Here is a 19,291-nt window from a genome sequence, read left to right as displayed (position 1 = left end):
TTAAATGAGATGCAGCTTCTTGAGGGAGAATGAAAGGTAGCTGTCCTTTCACCAATGTTGTATCCCTCTGAAAAGAAGTTTCCAAGAGAGTGCTGATGCTTCCTTTATAATTTCATAATTTCTTTCATTTATTTTACATAAGTCAGCAAAATGAGTCAGTTTTATAAGATGTAAGAAACTCCAGAGGAAAGTGTTGATAGCAAACTTCTTACAACCAGTTTGATAACACTATGCATATTCTACCAGACTCCAGCACCAAAAATCAGTGCTCTTAGCTCACCTGATCAAAGTCAGTACACAAATCACCAAAAATCTAGTACATAATCCTGTTTAACTTTACATAAGAGCAAGGGAGGCATACCAACAACCCAAACCAGCATCCATCTTTGGGAAAGTCAACACAGCTCTTCACAACAATGTCCCAAATAATAGTTTGTTGCTTTGAACAATGTAGCCTATCACCTTTCTACTCTCTGGTCTCATAATACAGTCAGTATTATACAGCTGGTAAAGACATATGCACTCAGTGGGATAAGAAGGTGCAGTGTTTAAGAATCTAGGAATCTACAACCATAGGCCTTATATACCCTGACAGCAGCATTAGGCCTTTTCAGTACTATTGATTCTTGGATATGTTTAGTTTTGCTTTTCTTTTAACTTTGTAGTTTTTAAGCATATCTTAGCACTGGAAGTTAAAAAAATGAGCCACAACACTGTTGGCTGTGAGACTGACAAGACCTAAAAAAAGTTAATGATGAAAACTAAAACCCCATAGTTTCCATCTAACCAGCTCTTGCTTCCTGATGGATTAGAAAATCTGTTGCATCCACTCAGAAATTAAAGACCACCTTGCCTCCATAAAAGTTGTAATTGGATGTCCTATTTGCTAGGAATCATGAGTTTACAGCTTTCCAGTCAGAACAGAAGAGTTTGATTTTTCTATCATGTCACGTACATGATGTAAACACAATGCATCTTTCCAGGAAAGGTCAGCACATGAATTACATAAAAAACCCAAATATATCACTCCAATTTAGTGAGAGGCAAGAGCATTAATAATATTGAAACTGGAGCACAGGGTAATTAATAAAAAATACAATAATAATAACAATAACAACAACAATTAAAAATTATAATTATTAATTCAGCTCTAATTAATACCAGAATTTCATCATTCTATTGCTAATACATCAGAAAAATAGCTGAAAAGAAAACATTTTCTGTATCACCTGGAAGATATTCTTTATTGTAATGTGCTGCTACTTGACACAGTGTTGAGCACTGCTATGTCTTGTGCATAAGCACTTTAGGTACTATTTACTGCTAGGTCTCTTCCAGAACTATGTAGTATGAATGAAAATAACTATTAAATTAAGAGAAGCTAACATAATAAAAGGCTACTTGGATGTAGGAGGATAGACCATAAGTAAATAAAGGTAGCATAGAAAGTAATCTTACTCCCTAAAGAGTTGCAGCTGAGCCAATTATTAAGGATTAGGAGCAGGCATGATGTTAACAGGCCGCAGCTGTAGCCAATAAGAAGAGTGTTATAAAAGAGTAGATTGGTTTGTTGAGGGGAACTGGAGTTAGTTGGCTACTGTGAGGCTAAGGAAGAGTTAGTGCCTAGAGGAGCTGCCTACAAGAAACATCAAGGAGGTATGAAATTCTAGTAATGTGGAACCCTTGCAATGTAATGATAATAGAACTCTTGCATGACAATGACAACACTTGGACAAATCTGTAATTCAATCTAAAGTCTATCTTCTTTCCAGAGTACTCTATCTTACCATTCATCAATGTCTTGGTTTAAAAGACAGGTGTCTGCTAAGGAAGGTGGGAACCTCCCTTGCAATGGAGAGTATGACCCCCTTCCCTCTGAATTCTTGTAATTTTGAAATTAAAGGGTCTTCAGGCAAAGGTATGGGAAAAGGAATAACAGTTCTTTACTAGTAAGTATATGGATAACAATGCAACAGTGGGAGTGACAACAAACAGAACCAGAACCCATTAACAGTCTTCACTCGGCTGCGGCACTTTGCCTTTGGTGCAGTTACGGTCACAGCCGGCAGGGGCGCTGTTGGCTCCCGGCCAGGCAGGGCAGGTGCGATGATTCCCCTGCAGCTGCAGGGGGCGCTGTGGCGCGAGTTTCGGCTGCCTCTCTGTGCTCGGTAATGGCATCAGCAAAACAGTCCACAGCAGCAGGTACGGATCACTCAACAACAGTAAAAAACGTTCTTCTTTTTCACCTAATTCTATAAGCTATCAGCAACAGCCTTTGACATTTTGCTTTTTTTTCTGACAACATGCCATGGGAAGCTGCTTTTGTAGTAGTAACCATTATATCTCCCCCGTGTATATATATAGTACATAACATTTATGGGTTTAAGCACTAAAATAGATTTTAACTGTCACATGTAAAGTAAAAGAAGTCTCATAACTGCATGAAGAAAAATAGAGGCAAATATGCATATACCTGAAATAGAGTATTGCCCTCTTAGAACAATAAAATGTGACTTTTAATGACTGTGAGTCATTAAAATAGACACAGGGATAAAGGTAATTGCTACTGTACTCCCTGTAAAAAAAGAACATGTAAGATGCAATTGCTTGAAAAACAGAATACAGATGGAATTTCTGGTAAATCCTCAATGGCCTTTGATGATAATTTCACAACAGAAATGAGAGAATTATGCAGAAATTTTCTTCTTTTCCCCCTCATTCTCAACTTCAGAGTCGATTAGAGGCCAAGCATATTTACAATTAGCTGTGCAGAGATAAATGTTTAAATCTCAAGACATTTCTTACAATAAAATGAAAATCTGTGTCATACTGTCATATATGAGTTTATATGTTCCACAAGCTTTGATTTAGAGTGGGAATTTTCAGTTTACAGCTTAAGTGGAAGATGAAAACCAGTTGTATTCATTGTTTAAAATATAAATGTTTTTCTGTTGTCATCAGCTGCAGGGGTTAAATGGTTTTGAAAGAGAAAGTCCAGGGGCTCTGCAAAACAACTGTGCTCTGTTCTCTCTGGACATGGGATGACTCAGTTTCTCCATGGTAATTCAGCTCTGGGTTGTCAAGTCCAGAAGAGGCTCTTATGTAACTGTATTCAGAAAGAGATGGGAATGGATGACTAGGGAATCTAAATAACCATTTTCCCCCTATAGATCTGCTGCACTGCATTGGTTTTACCTGGCCTAGTTTTTGGCAGCCAGAGGTGGCTTCTGTGAGAAGCTGCTAGAAGCTTCCACTGTGTCCTACAGAGCTAATCCCTGATGGCTCTGAAGACAGACATGCTGCTGGCCAAGGCTGAGCCAATTAGAGATGTTGGTCATGCCTCTGTGATAACATATTTAAGGAAAAAAAGTTTTAAAAGTGTGCATGTGCAGATTTGTCCTAGCCAGAGAAGAGGAGGAGCTGAGGACATGTGAAGGAAACAACATGGAGACACCAAGGTCAGTGGAGAAGGAGGGGCAGGAGGTGCTCCAAGCACCAGAGCTGAGATTCCTCTGCAGGCTGTGGTAAAGACCATGGTGAAGCAGCTGTGCCCCTGCAGCCCATGGGGGTCCATAGGGGGTGTAGAGATCCACCTGCACCCCATGGGGGAGGTGCTCACGCTGGAGTGGGGAGATGCCCTGAAGGAGGCTGTGATCCAGTGGGAGACCCGATGGAGAGAGTTGGCCCCTGCATCCAGGCTGGAGCAGCCTGTCCTTGGAGGGCGGCACCCCGTGGAAGAGTGGCCTACACAGCAGCAGTTTTGGGAGGACTGTCTGCCTTGGGAAGGAGTCAAGTTGCAGTAGTTTTGGCAGGACTGCTGCTCATGAGATTTGGAGCTATGGTGGAGAAGTTCACAGAGAACTGTCTCCCATGAGAAGGGACCCCATGATGTAGCAGGGGAAGGACTCCTCTCCCTGAGTAGTGGAGGAAAACCTCAGGTGACAAACTGACCAGAAGCCTCAGCCCCATGTCTCCCTGTGCTGTTGGTGGGAGGGGTTGGGGGAAAAATGTTTTTAAGGGCTTATTTTACTTCTCATTTTCCTTGTCTGATTCTGATAGCAATAAATTCACTTTGTACCTTTAAGCTCCACTACTCTCCCTGAGTAGTGGAGGAAAACCTCAGGTGACAAACTGACCAGAAGCCTCAGCCCCATGTCTCCCTGTGCTGTTGGTGGGAGGGGTTGGGGGAAAAATGTTTTTAAGGGCTTATTTTACTTCTCATTTTCCTTGTCTGATTCTGATAGCAATAAATTCACTTTGTACCTTTAAGCTCAGCCTGTTTTGCCCTTGGAGTGTTTTCTCCTGGTCCTTATCTCAACACATGAAGCCCTCATTAAATTTTTCTCTCCTCTGCCCAGCTGTTGCAAGGGAGGGTGAATGAGTGGCTTTTGTGGGTGCCTGTATCAAAACATGGCATGCATCTATCCTTACAAATAGCCTTCTTCTGAGTTTGGTAGAGGCCCACCATCTAATCTTCTATTCAGGCAAAGATTTCAGGCTTTCAATTTTCTGTTTCCTGGATAATGAGCAATATGCTCTTTCCTTTATCCTTTCAGTGGGCTAAACTGGGAGTCCTTATTTATTATCTTTGGGGAGTAGTAATAAAAAGATCATTCTATCCTTAAGGTTAGTTGACCTCTCAAGGGTTGCATGCTCAGTAATGCAGGCAAACAAGATAGACAGACTATGTTCACAGCTTTCAGCTTACCAGGATCTCCAGGGCACACATAGCACCAGCTGCAACAAAGAACATGTAAAAAGACATAGAACTGAAGTGATAGTGCTCCTCAGAATGAACTTGACAGTAGGTAAGGTGGCCAGGCAACAGACAAATCATTGGTAAGTGAGATTGCAAGAAACAAAGTAAAGCTTGGACCTCCTCTCAAACTTCCTCTGCCATGGCCTTGTTAGGTCAGTGACCATCACAGAGATAAATAATCCTGGAGGAAACTGAAAAAGATGGCACAGCCTCTAACAGGGTTGGTTGTTCTTGCAAGCTTCCTGAATGGCCCACAGCAACAGTTTGGTGAGCTTCAGCACAGAGATACATCACCAGATTGCCTTTTTATACTTTAATATCTAGAATTTGACCTTTATCTAAAGCCTCTAGAGTTGCAGAATGAACTTGAAAGCAGGACTGAATGTAAACCAAGAAGAGATGGCTGCCTGAGTTCACAAAAGACAGCAGTTCTGCATGGCATAAATCAGTACGAGTGATAATTCAGATGTACATTGTAATGCTTCATATCTTTGCATTGCTATTAAATTGTAGATCAAAGCATGGACAAAACTTAGAAAAATTAAACTATTTATGTGCTTCTTCTTGGTGAACATGGCAGAAACAGTGCTTTTGCAGCATTTTCCCTGCTGCATTTGAAGAATTGAGCACAACAGAACTTCTTGAAAGCACAGTAAGCATGTGTGACTAGTTCAGTAAATAGTCTCTCTCGTTTGGTGTGTCAGTGCACCTAGCCTAATCTGCATACGACTGTCGTGACAATTGTAGTAGTTCCCTTTGCAGTCACCCTGCCCTACCCAATTCTCTCTCTGGTCCCTACTCACATTTGCATTTAGGATTTAGCATCATGCAGTTCCTGCAGAGTCCTTTACTGTTTATTACTGCCCCCATGTACATCAAAGAATGAGGAAATTAAAAATAAAGTAATGCTAATATCCTCCTTAGATCTAAGCAAGATTTTCGGCTTAAAATCACCATTACAGAAAATTCTTGATAAAGGGCAGAAATACTTGAGATATTGTTTTGCTTAAAAGGATTTTTTTCCTCTTTCCCTTCTTTTTTGTCCCAGAATTTTGAACTAAAAAAGTACCACAAATTCAGTTTTCTCATGGAGATGCTCTATTTGCTCCTACAGTGAAGAAACTCCTCAGAGATGCACCATATTTCTACACAGTTAGTAGCTGTGAAACAGCTGGGATACAGAGAACAAGGATAAGCAATGACATCGATTAATCAAAAGGTTAAGTCAAGAGGACTTGCAAAAGTGGAAAGGGAAGAAAAGAGAAAATATAGCATCTTTGTAGGATTTCAAAACTTCTATTTAATCCCACCATCTTCCTGACCTTGGGAAATTTGAGGAAAGAACTACCCATCTCAGAGCTACATATTATTTTACTTCCCAGTATTCTTCTCTTTGGTGAAGAGGAAAGCTTAATAGCTTTTGAAACCTCCCTCTCTTCTACAGTGAGAGGAAAATAAAGGCAAAGTGACAATAAGATGCAGAAGAGTTAATAAGCATCCTAGCAGTTAGGATGCAGGCTTTGTGTTTACATGGAAAGGAGGGAAGTGCATTTGGCAGAATAGGACTGATTCAGAGCAGAAGCTGCAAACACCGATATGAGCCAAATTTTAGATTGTGTAAAATGTGTGGGAGTAGTTCTCACTCTCCAATTCTTTTCTATAGGAGCTCTAAATAACAGCTCACAAAGACGACAGATATGTTAGTTCATACTTATGTAATAAGACTGTTTTCTTGGTGGTATTACCACAGTTCACGGGAGGTATTAATTTGTGCTAGAAAGGTGTACTGTATATTAAATTGCAATTCATCACCTCAGAGCCAAAAAGTCTATCCAACAAAGCAACAAGTAATTGGGGTTAGAACTTAGGATTGCACTGGAAGTAGATTATAAACTCCTTGGAGCACCTTTTGTTTCCTGTGTTGTGTTTATAACACTAGGAGTAATTGAGCATTGCTGCCTAGTTATGCTTCATCAGACTGCCACCACAGACCTCAGCACTCATGGGGAACTTCACAACATACGTGCAGTCTAAAACTATTAATCTGCTCACTCTTATAAAACCAGCATTATTATATAGCACTGATGAAAGTAATCCACAAAATGAAACCATATAAATACTTCTCTTGCTTTGTAACGAGGTGACCACAGAGCTGCATTTAGTTGAGGTTGGGTTCTATTCTTAATTACTGGTGAAAATGTACTGTCACTCTGATCTCAAGCAGTTTAAGCATGATGATGTTACATATGACAACAATTGTCCTTTTATTTTCAGCTCATATTTTAGTGGTCTGCATGGACAAATGCAACTGTTATCTCTGTTTGAAAACTGCACAACAAAATTTTGTACCCAAGAAAAAATAGAATTCTATCTGTTCCCTGCAACACCTTCAAAACTAGCAAGTTAAATATATTGCATTCTTAAGACCCAATTAAAGAAAGTGAAAAAGTAACTGACCTCTTGCCGTTTGAAATTTTGAACGTATTCTTCAAACTGTTCATCTTTAGTTTCGTCTGCTTTTCCTAATTTTTGAAGAACCTATAGTGAAGGGAATAAGAAATAATTTAACATTAATGACACAAATCAAAACATCTGCTACTTTCAACATTCTGTTCTTGCAGTTAGACATAAATAGCATTTTACTTTTGGGAGTGTTTTGTGCTCTATACTTCCAAAATTCACACAAGAAACTATTCTGTAAAAAAAAAAGAAAAAAAAAAAAAGATGAAAGCAGGAGTATGGGGGGTATGTGTGTTTGTGTGTAAATATACTTCCAAGTATTGAGTCCTTGGGGGAATGGTTCTTGTTTTTTCAAAGCAAGAAAGAATGAGAGAATTTTGCTGGCACTACAAATTGTCCTCCAGTTCAGATAAAGAAAGAAGAAAACCTCATCAGGTTTTTGTTCTCATTACATTGAACAGTATTAACATTATTTTTATCGGCATGATTTTCAACATAAAGTCATAAAAATTAAAGAACTGTAAGGCTGATGCCTATTTAAAACATAGCATTCATTTTGCTCCCCTCATTAATTCATGAGTAGATTGTCATCCACTAGATAATAAGCATGCTACAATAATTCAGCAATAAGGGCTATTCAATCAGCAATCTCAAAAGTAATTTGACGCAGCTACACCTTGCACTTCATTTAACCACAATAAATGCATTCTATTATTAAATCCCATTGCTATCCATTCATTATAATACTGAAGACTTAAACATAGCTGCAAATAGGCTTCACCCTACTTATAAAGCAATCCTCAAATCTTTACAGAGTACTTGCTTGTAGGAGTCAACCATCCCACAGATTGATTGCTCTCCCATTACAAATTGACCAAACGATCTATTTGCACAGTTAATAACAAAACCAAACAAAACTAAAACAAAACCCAGAAGTCCCACAAAATTGAAACAGTAGCAGATGCTATGAATACATATATAAACATTAAAATGTATTCTTCTCAAAACAAAGAATGTACAGCTCCAGTACTACCATATTCTTTCTCAGACCACCTTCTTCTCCAAAGTCCAGCCAGCCTCACAGCACAAAATCAGGCTGCACAAAGAGTGATGAGCATTGCTACTGTGGAAACCAGAGGTCAAGAAAATAATGAAGGTGATGCAATGCCACCTGTGGACATGCATATGAAAGGAAGTTTTGTCATATTACCACAGAAAGACTGAAAGAGTGATATCAGAGAAGAAAAAAAGATATACACTAGCCTTTTGCTGCCAATAGCTATGTTCATTTTTAGTTGCTTGTAAGAAAGTTAACTAGTCAAAAAACCCTCATACGCTCTTATCACCAACCTCTTCATAAAATATTAATAAGTATCACAGAAAATTATAAAGAGAAATCATTTAATATTTTGAATCATCACAGGCCTTCACATTGCTCCTTGTCGCCAATGAGCCAAACAGGCTGCCCACAACCGTGGCACAGCTCTGATCCACACCAGGGGGCTTTCTGAAAATCCAACACATTTTTTTCAAAGAGATGATGGCCAGGTAAGCCTCCTGACCATGGCAATGCATTCAAACCACATTTGAAGCATGTTAACTGTAGCATGAGCATTCATAACATAGATAACAAACTACAGCATCAAAAGTTGTCATGATAGACTCTTTTTTTCATATCAATGGCACACATCCACATTTTCAAATGTGCACTCAGGCCCAATAGTGCAAGGCTCAGAACGGAACAACCTCCCACAGGACTTACAACCTATGGTTTGGGATTTTTTTATCCTATCTCCAACTTTCCATTGATATACAGATATTTAGCTGAACCAAGATGCAGTGTTACAATTTAGCCTCTAAAATACCAACCCTAATCTTAATACAGATAATTTATAACACAGTTTCTCAATTTTCCCAATCCAAATCAGAACAATATATATGTCATATGGTTGGATCTAAACATTCCAAGCCAGAGACTAAAGAAACTTACCCTCATGAAGTCCTGCAGCTCATGCCATGTACACAGATAACTGGGGTTCACTTATTCTTTTGCTAAAAGCAATCCTAATCCCATCCCCACAATTCCATATAGAGACAGAGGAGCAGACTGGGGCTAAAAAACAGGTTCTTTTAGATCCCACCCATATAACTCTGTGGACTAATGAATGTGTAGCTCAGCCTTTTAGAACCAACCTACTAACAAGTTTACCATTAGTAGTTAAACAGAAAAGTGGCCAGGTTGACAGTTGTAGAAACTGACCTACCTTTCAGCTCTTGTTTATGCACTTCTGTCTCAAAGTGGAAGTCGCTTGTCAATAGAAGTCTATAGCTTATATTTTATTTTTGCTCAGTTAGGTCACCACCTACAGGGTGTTTTTGGGGTAGGGCTACAGCTGGATGAAGGCTTGTCTGCCTTTAGAAAAAAAAGAAAGCAGAGAAATCAAAGATCTTGAACATGTGGTGGCCTGAAGGGCTTGAGTGAATCTAGAACTTAGTGAAGGCAAGTGGCTAGCATTTTTTTTCTTAGTATACCCATACAGAGAAATAAAATTTGAGGTTGAGAACATCTATCAATGTGTATGAACAGTCTGTATCATTTACAATAAAATAAAATCTAAAAATTAAAGAAATGGACACAAACTGAATCTCAGTAAATGTTTTATATTCAAGTTTTTGTCATCTTCTGAAGACTGTATGAAATAGTTGATGAATATGTTCACCCTAATAAAATAAAACAGGATAAAAGCTACCTCATTTCATATAATTAAACTAACTCAGCTACCACTAAGCTTTCTCTTAAAAAGACAGAAAAAGATTTTTTAAAAAGTATCTAAAATGAGTATCAGTGTTCATCCAGCATGTTGCTAAGAATATATGAACTAAATAGTTAATTCCAATTAGCATTGAGAATGAAATAAAAGCTAAATTTAATACAATGGTAAATTTAGATACAGTCAAGTAAAAACATGTAGAGAGGAATTGCCAGGAAATGTGGTACTGACTTATCATAGGGCAGATTCTACACTAAGATGCAAAATTTGAGTAAGAACATCAATCATGTCTGATGTAATTTATAAATGTCATCAAGAGTACTTCCATTTAGGATTGCTGCATCTGCAAAAAAACTTTCAGATGATTTAAGATTAAACAATATGCCTTTAATCTTAAGTGCCTTTATTTACCATATAATACATTCAGTTTTATGAGGACCTTGAATTCAACTGAGCAATTTTAGAATAATTGTAATGTGAAGGTTGTTAAGTGTGTGCAACATACTGAAGAAACTAATATAGTAAAATAAACCACAGATTAGCTTGAGAAAGCTTGATTACACTGAAAACTCTTGTCTTGAGGCAAGAATGAGTGTTTTACTGCTTACTGAAACTACCACCCTGAGAGGCCTAGCCTCATCTCCTAAAAAAAGTTTTTAAGACTGTGGCAATTCAAGGAAAGAAAAAAAAAAAGAAGAAGAAAACCCAATACTGAAACTGATTCTTTGATGTAAGCTGTGGCCACCCTGGAGCTGCCTCAAGGGCAGCTCTGCTTCCTGCAGGGCAGCAGCAGGGTGGACAGGAACTGACTTCATCAGACATCCCAAGATACATCACCCTCAGGCACACATCAGTATTCTTAAAGAACAACCAACATGTTTAAAACCACTCAGGGCAGGAAGATTTGACTGCTCAGACAGAGGAGAAGTCTTCAGGAGAAGACTTCATCAGAAATTCACAGGACCATTAAAATCCTGAAAAAATTAAGATAAACTAATTTGCCAAAAGTAGCACAATTTAGGGTATAACAGAATAACCCCAGAAAAGCAAGACAAACACTTATGAGAGTTCAAAACCATTGTCATAGACTCTCTGTCCAAATTTTTTTGAGAACAGTAAAGTGCTCTGGATCTCAAGAAAAGCACACTCATGCATCTATAACACTGTTCCACAACAGTTTTACAACACCATTCCACAACATTTCTTTTACCTAATACCATACTCTTCTACAACCTGCAAAAGAAATACTAGGGCTGCATGACTAATATTTGCAATTTTCCAGAGGAGTTTCAAGATGGTACTTCTGGGCAGAAATTGGTTAAAATGAAGACCAGCCATGCAGGAGAAATAATTTTAGAGTTACCCTACATCATATGGATATCAGCAAATGCTCATAAAATTTAAAGAAGTATTTGGCCAATATAAAATAGAAGTTTTGAAAGAAGCTTCTTATGATACACAGCAACGCTTATCTGGCATTTAAAAAAACCAGAAACACAGTGGGTTAAGTTTGAAGTAAGCATGACTGTATTTTAACTTAATCAGCTATGAAGTAGTATATGTCAACTCATAAAGAAAAAATTCATGGCCCTGTTATAAATAACTATGTAGTTATTATCTTTTGTTATTATTAGCTTTTGTAAATTATTTTGATATAGTACAGTTTGTAATCTCTTTTCAACTGCTTTTGATATAGTATAATTTGTCAGCCTTTTATAGTTAATACCCTAATACCTGTGTAGATTGTATATCTTAGTGTGATAAATATATATGATAGTTTAAGCTTCTGCAAAATATTAAAATAGAGGATATGTACTGTGTATTATAACATTAACTTTATTAACTGTTTCAGAGGCAATTGTATTTGTGAAGTAATAATGAATGCCTTTATTTTTGTAACTAACTGACAATAGTGAATAGCTAATGTTGATTTAAAATACTTGTAAAGACAGCTAGAATGTCTGTATGATAAGATAACATTGAACGAACAAGGCAAATAACACCCAAAGAGCAAAAAGGAATCTACCACTGACCCTTCGGCTCTCAGTAACTGTCAAACCACAGACCAGGGGCCCTTGTGAGGAAATAAAATACAACACTCTCAGAATCACATCTGCATTGTGGCACATACTCTAAGAAGATAAGGTCAGGGGTCGAACTAAGATACAGAATTCTTGGGACATGTAAACTCAAAGGAATGTTTGAATATGCATAATCTTCATTTATATGCATTTGACCAATGCAATAAGAAAGTACATAAGAAGAGTTGTTATAGTTAAGGTGTGTTTCTGGCAGCTTGCTGAGCACCCCAGTGCTGGATACTGTCTCTTTTATCCCTTATTAAACTTCTAAAAATTTTAAAGAGTGAGCCTTGTTTCTCACAGACACAAGCTTTACCAGAGCCTGACAGTAATTCCAGACAGACAAAAAACTCCACCCCACCACTCACCTTGCCACAAGCCAGCCATCTCCTCCCACCAAAAAACCCTACACAAGCACCACAAACACCTCCATGTTTAAAAAGACAATTATTTTCATTCAGTGGGATGCTACACAAAGTGTCCAATATCCAAAACTATAAAACAGTGTCAAAGTAGCAATGTTAAGCATAGTCCACGATTCCCAGCTGGTATTTGAGAAGTGTGGGAACAAAGTTTAAGAAATCCTGTTTGTTGCAGAAATACAGGCTATCTAGGAAGAGAACATAGAAGTATTAACCCCAGCACAGAAATAATTTCAAAACTTATATACTGACTCTCACTCAAGCATGACAGCAAGGTGTTAAAAACAAGAAACAGAATACTCTAGAGTATTCTAAGAGTAGAGTATACATAGAGTATTCTATATGTAAGCCACACAAGATTCCAACCTCCTCACAGTTAGCGCATGGGATGCTAAAGTGAAAACAGGGAGAAGCATTACAAAGATGCTGCTTAGTTGTTCTGCTCCAAAGAGGGACAGGAAGAGACAGTGCAGTAGATTACAGATATGTAAGTATTAAGCTTATGGACCTATTTGTTTAGTCCAGCTAATAGAAAGCCTCCTCTCCAAAGAGGTAACATTCATATCTAACTACTCAAGATCTAGTTGGGTGGCATTTAAAAACAAAACCAGTCTTTTTCTGTCATGATGTCGAAGTCTACAGTCTTCTGCCTCCATTTCACTTCAGCACTGAAATCTCAAAATATGGTCAGTAAAAGAAGAGAGTCATTAAGATATTTTTCAATACTGTTACATTGTAGGATTAAAAATTGGATAGATTTTCATTATTAGAAAAAATAGTAAGATTTTTTTAAAAACTGTTAATTTTTCTCTAGTGCTGAAGACATCCAGTAAGTATAAATTACCATTTTATGACAGAGTTAAGATTCCTGTGTCTGGAATAGCATAATGTATTGTGCAGTTTCAGTTCTGCTATGAATATTTTGATCTCAGCATAGCTTTAATGCAACAAGCTCAATGGCTTTTCTTCTCTAAGCAGTTGACTGAATTTCATACTCTCCATACTATACAGTCACACACTTTCCAAAAACACAGCCTTGCCATTGTACTCCTGCTGCTATTTCACCATTGCATTCCTGCAAAAATAACAGCTGACAGTGAAATGTTTGCTGAACCCTCTGTTCTCATTAATATCTGCTGCAAAGTTGTGGAAAAAAATCCCTTTGTCATTGACAGACTCTCAAAAGCCTGAAAACATGATTAATACAGAACACTGAGCATTTTCCTATAAAATTTTTACCAAAGAAAATGCAGAAAGACACTACAATTAAGCTCTTCACTTAGAATCAATTACTTTGTGAGGTGCTGGTTTCTGTTACTAATCTTACAAAATGACTGAACTTAGCTCAGGTTTCCAGATCAGCTTTAAGCCATCTGTGGTTACCAGTTCTTTTTTCTGTACACATTGGCACTACTAATGACACACAGAACAACTGAATATTCATCAAATTACAGAAAATCTTCATTGTCCTGTATTATTACTGTATTGGTAATGGTTCCCCAGACTCCTCCTAGATCTTCTCTTACACTGGGCACAATAATGCTAGTTTGTCCACCATTTACAATTGAGTTTTATTGCTCAAGTTTGACACAGTGGATCATATCCTAGAAGAAAGGCCATCACAGTAATCTTCATTTGGGAATGTATCATTTAGTGGATTAATGCAGCTCCACAATTGCTATTCTAATATATAACATAGGCAATTTCTGCTGTACAAAGTCAAAGAGAAGTCATATCCTGAACTGCATGAATGCATGAAATATGGCCCAAGTAATGGAAGAGGGAAGCTGCAGGGTACCAGGCATTCTCCAGTATGGAAGAGCATAAAGACAACTCTACTGGTCAGACTAACTGTCGATGTAATATGGATCTAACCTCTAACAAACCTCTTTCCAAACCCCCTCAAAAGAAGATGACTAGGGAAGATACATGACAACTGTACAGTGATGCTACTTCAGAACCTTCTCCCAACCTCCTCTCTCACTAAAACTGAATTTCAATGAATTGATGTTGTCTCTTCACATTTTATAGACCCAGTGGATTTTTCTTATTGAAGGACTGTTCTGCTAATTGTGAAGTTCTGGTAAGGTATTCACTGCTTAAAGAAGCAAAAAGGTGTACTTCTCTTACAAATGCTTTTCTTTTTTTAATTTTTTGTAAGCTTTTGCTTGCTGGTGCTTTGAATATTGCAAAATACCATCATGCATTGGAACAGTTTGCTTAAAAAATGAGAAGAATACTGAAAAATATCCAGACAAGCATAAACCACTATGATAAGCTCCATTCTCATAGTAAAAATGTAAGAGGGAAATGCAGCCTAAGTGACAAATGTGAACATTATGCAATGAGAGATGATCATAGTAACCTTTCTGCAAATCACAGAATCTAATTCTTCATCATTGCCCAGATAATGTAAAAATTCTCTAAAGAGATCCACAAAATAAACAAGATCATGATTGTTTTTGGAATGAAGCCACAGACTCCTACCTTAGTCCTTGGTCATTTGGTTAAAACCAGAAATAACTTTACAGAGGACACTGACCTGCATATTGCAGTGTACCACAATATTTTCTTTGCAACATCCAGCACATTTATATTACTGGAAGTATGCACCTTTGCAAAATTTAACACAATAGCAGATGGCTACTGTTCAGCATTAAGTGTGACCCTAAGAGGTCTTAGCTGGGCAGTAGAATTAAAAGGAGACGGAAGGATGAGCTTTTGAGTTTACAAAGGCCTCATTTTGCTTATGAGAAGGGAAGGAATACTAACAGCTATGTCAGTATACTGCTAGGGACTTCTGCTTTTCTCTTAAGAACTTCACAAGACAATGCTGTGGGGTCCCACGTGATAAATGGCTCATCAGATACTCTCTGTCTGTATCCTGAACAGTGCTTATCTCCAGTGGATGTGAAAACCTGTACAGGTTTGAACAATAAAGAAGCTGTTCCCTAGACTGTGTGTGAGGATAGCATATATAACAGAGGACAGCATCAAGGTAGAGATGCTGGAATGGTGCATTTTCATAGATTGTAGCTTAAACAGGAAAACAAAATGGAAAGAAACAATAAACAACATAGATCAAAATATAGAGAGGAAAAAAGAGTGAGAAATCAAAGAAGGAATTAAGTAGGAGTGAAACAATTATGAGAGAATAGAGACCAAGATGAAAACAAACAATCAACTTTGAGAAATCACTAGTTTGATTCATTTGCCTTCCCATGGTCATCTCAGATCACAAAGGATACCTCAAACACCTCTGTGCAGGTGGCAAACATGACATGGGATGGCATCTTGAGGCAAGGCAGGATATAACTCAAGCAGCCTATGTGTGGGCGGCTGAAGTGAACTATTAATAGCATAGCAACACCTATGCTCCTCAAACTTTTGAGTTTTCTGTTTCCTCACAAAAATGCTTAATACAATAATAGTGCATTTTTTTGGTCACTTTACCATTGGGCAAAAAAAGTACAGAAAAGGCAAGGAACTTCTACACCAAGTTCAGAGAATTATAATCAAATGGCAAAATCTGATTACTCTAGACTAGCATGTTAACCTCTGGGCCATCCTCCTGTGAATAGCAGTAGAGAAATCTGCTGTGTTCAGAATATCTGCACTAGAGCTATACAGAAGAGAAAGAATCAGACAAAAAGGAATCTCAAAGAACTGCAAAGACAATCTCTTTGCCCTTCTCTGCTTCATATGAGTTGCTCTCATACTTCTTGAAAAGATTGATTACTTCTTATGACTGAACAAGGTCAAAATTTAACTTAGCAGTGATATCCTCAGCTGAATTTCCGTGTCCTTTACTGCATCCCAAATAAAGCAAAACATTACTCTGCTGAATTAAAAAAAAAAAAAAAAAAAAAAAGAAGATAAATACTGTTATCTGTTGTTTCTGCCTGTACTTACTAATGTAGCTGAAAAGTAACTGGATAGCTTCCTAAAAGTGACCAGTGTGTCTCAGCCTTTGACATACTAGCTGTGCACTCAGATTCACGTTCTCATTATTTCTTATTTCGGTCCCTCTTCCCAGTTCCTCCACTTTTCTACTACCCTTTGGTATGTCCTCTGCTCTTACTGTTGAGCAGACACTTTCCTTAAAACTGCTTCCTCCAAAAAACATCAACACTAGAAGAAATACTTTATTTACTGCCTTTGATAGCGTTTCAGTTTGTTCACATGACAATTTAATTTACCTGATCTACTAATTTTTGAGTTGCAAGCTTTTCAAAGCAAGAGACTATCTATCTGAACTTCTGCCCCTTATAGCACTGAAGACAAGGGGACCATCCTTTCAACTTGTTTGAAGATCCTACCAAAAAACATTAATTATAATTTAACTTCTGATGGCTATATTTACCTGGTGACCAGCTAGTTCTTTTGCTATTTACTTGATACTCCTAGTCCTTAAGATTGAAGGAAAAAAAGGCTTAAGCAGCCACTTGATAAACTTTCTTCCACCATATTTCCAAGAAATAAAAAGCACAGAATCAAATACAAAACAATTGCCATTGACAAAACTTCAATTTGAAACTTTTCAAATTAGATTTGGATTGTTATTTTAAAATTAAGTAACTGCCTATATAGAACTTCTTAAAAATATGCTTCTGAGATCTTGTCAGAAGAACATAAAAATCAACTACAAAAACACTTACAACAAAAATCTTTTTAAGCTAGAAGCAGCCACAATGCAATAAACAATTCATTCTCCTGTACAGAAGGGCCACTAAGGCTCTTCCTTGAGCAAATTGACTAAGACAATTTATTGTACCAAAGTCCTCTGCAGTGATACCTAGCAGACAGTGTGGTAATTCTAAATTAAACTTTCTTTTTCTGAGCAAAGAAGATATATATATAAGTTATCTGTAGCTACCACAGTTACATTTCTTAATCAAACATTCAAATTCTACCTAGAAAAAGAAAACTTTGTCCTTTACAGACAGCAATATGTGTTGTTCTTGGCTGTTGGCAGTTAAAAAAAAGCAAACAAAAAGCTTTTCAGTCACATGGCCAAATAAAATGATCTCATTCAATAATTCAATATAACAGACCTTTAAGTGCACATGGATCCTCCCACTGTTTAGTTTCACAGGATATATATAGCAGAGTCTCATTATGCCAACTAGCATTATTCAGCTCTGATGACACCATTTCAAAGGATAACAATTTAAGGAAACTAGGCTTTCATTTTCAATAGTGATGCTTTTCAGGCTATTTCCTATTTTCTCAGTTCCAAGATTAGTGAAAATATTTCCTATTGGTCTTGGTTAAAATAAAACAGAATCTATTTTTAATAAAATAGATGGATTTTGGTATTAAGTAGGTAAAAAACATTCATGGCAAAATATGTTCTTTCAGTAGAATGATATGAAGTTGGTAAGTCTTATTGATAGCATTATAAGTATCTCTTGATTACGTCTCATCACAGAAGGCAGACAGAGGTAATTTATGAATGACAACAATTTCTTCAATGCAGAGGAAGAACCAGATAAAATTTTTAAAGAAATTGTCAGAGTGGCTGGGAAAAAAAATTATAGAAGATATATTTTGATTTGATATAATACATTTTTCTAATGATTGCCTGTAAGACTATACTGTACTAAATTACATTGCATCAGTAACTATGCAGAAATTATGCCAACTAGAGACAAGATTACAGCCATTCATGACATGGGCAAATTAAAGAGCTCACTTATTTCTCATCTCACAGTGTCAAAGAGCTAACAGGTTGATTTATTTATTTTCCTTCCACCTACATCACTATTTCTACAAGACAGGCTACTAGTGGTTTTGGGTCTTATCAGTTTGGCTTCTGAATTAGGCATATGATCAAAGTAGCAATACAGATGCCTGATCTTGACTGCCTCCTCCAGCCTGATCTGTGACATTTCCACAGATACTTCTTGGAAAGGAATTGGCTGAGGCTAGAAAGAGACACCCACATTTGATCCAGCATGCACTGAAGATGCTGCCCACCTAGAGGCTCCTTCATGCCCAGCAAAGATGGGATTTCTCTCTGCAGACTCAGATCCACCTTCATAACAGAACTGATATAATGGAGCACTGGGGAAACAAAACCAAATGTTTCCAGCATGGTTTGGTAACTTGCCAACAACATATTTCACCACCTGTTGAGACAATCTCATGTCATGCCACACATAGCAATGCAGTAAATGAAGATAACTTTTTCTAGTGCTTTGCAAAACATTTTCCAGATTGATGCTCATCTGTAGAGGAATTTACTGTTTCTTGACAGACCATGAAAATGCTCCTATTAAATATCAGTGATGTTCCTGATATATCAAAAGTTGCTGATGAGGTACTTTTTACCACTGGGATGCTTGAAAACTCCCTCCTATTTCCTCATCTTAAGGAAGGGAGTGACACTGATGGAACACTTCCAGACAAATTCATTCTTCTTTAGATGGAATGCTAAATAACTCTTTTGCAAAAAACTGAACTCCCAAAACTATGAAAATTTAGATAGAACATATATACTTGGTTCAGAAAACCTAACAACTTGGGAAACCTTTAAAGCCAGCCAGGTCTGTCTTCCTTTTTTAAAAATAGCTTTGTCAGAAATGCATTGAGACAAAAGAGATTTATTTCAGACTTATTGGAAGAATTTGTGAAGGCATAGTCTCCTAATAATCATAAATTTCCCAAGATCATCTCCATAAAGAAATAATTAAACTGGCATTATGTGCTAGCCAGGTATTTCTGAAGAAAGTTACCATATTTCCTTCTCATTGCTTTTCAGAATTATTCAGCATTTTTGCATTACTGAAGATCAAA

The 19,291-nt window shown here is 37.3% G+C and overlaps 1 protein-coding gene across 2 annotated transcripts in view; it reads right to left on the bottom strand.

The window, feature by feature from the left end:
• The window catches only part of AMPH (amphiphysin), a 125,848-nt gene that overhangs the window by 58,320 nt on the left and 48,237 nt on the right, over positions 1 to 19,291 (bottom strand). For both annotated transcript variants that reach the window (XM_071429820.1, XM_071429819.1), the window contains exon 2: positions 7,217 to 7,297. In XM_071429820.1, the coding sequence (XP_071285921.1) occupies positions 7,217 to 7,297 (81 nt within the window). The remainder of the gene's footprint in view (positions 1 to 7,216; positions 7,298 to 19,291) is intronic.

Source organism: Agelaius tricolor, unplaced genomic scaffold (genome assembly GCF_023055355.1).
Source record: "Agelaius tricolor isolate 1412-34295 unplaced genomic scaffold, bAgeTri1.0.p SCAF_6, whole genome shotgun sequence".
NCBI lineage: Eukaryota > Metazoa > Chordata > Aves > Passeriformes > Icteridae > Agelaius > Agelaius tricolor.
This window is presented reverse-complemented; position numbering and strand designations above follow the sequence as displayed.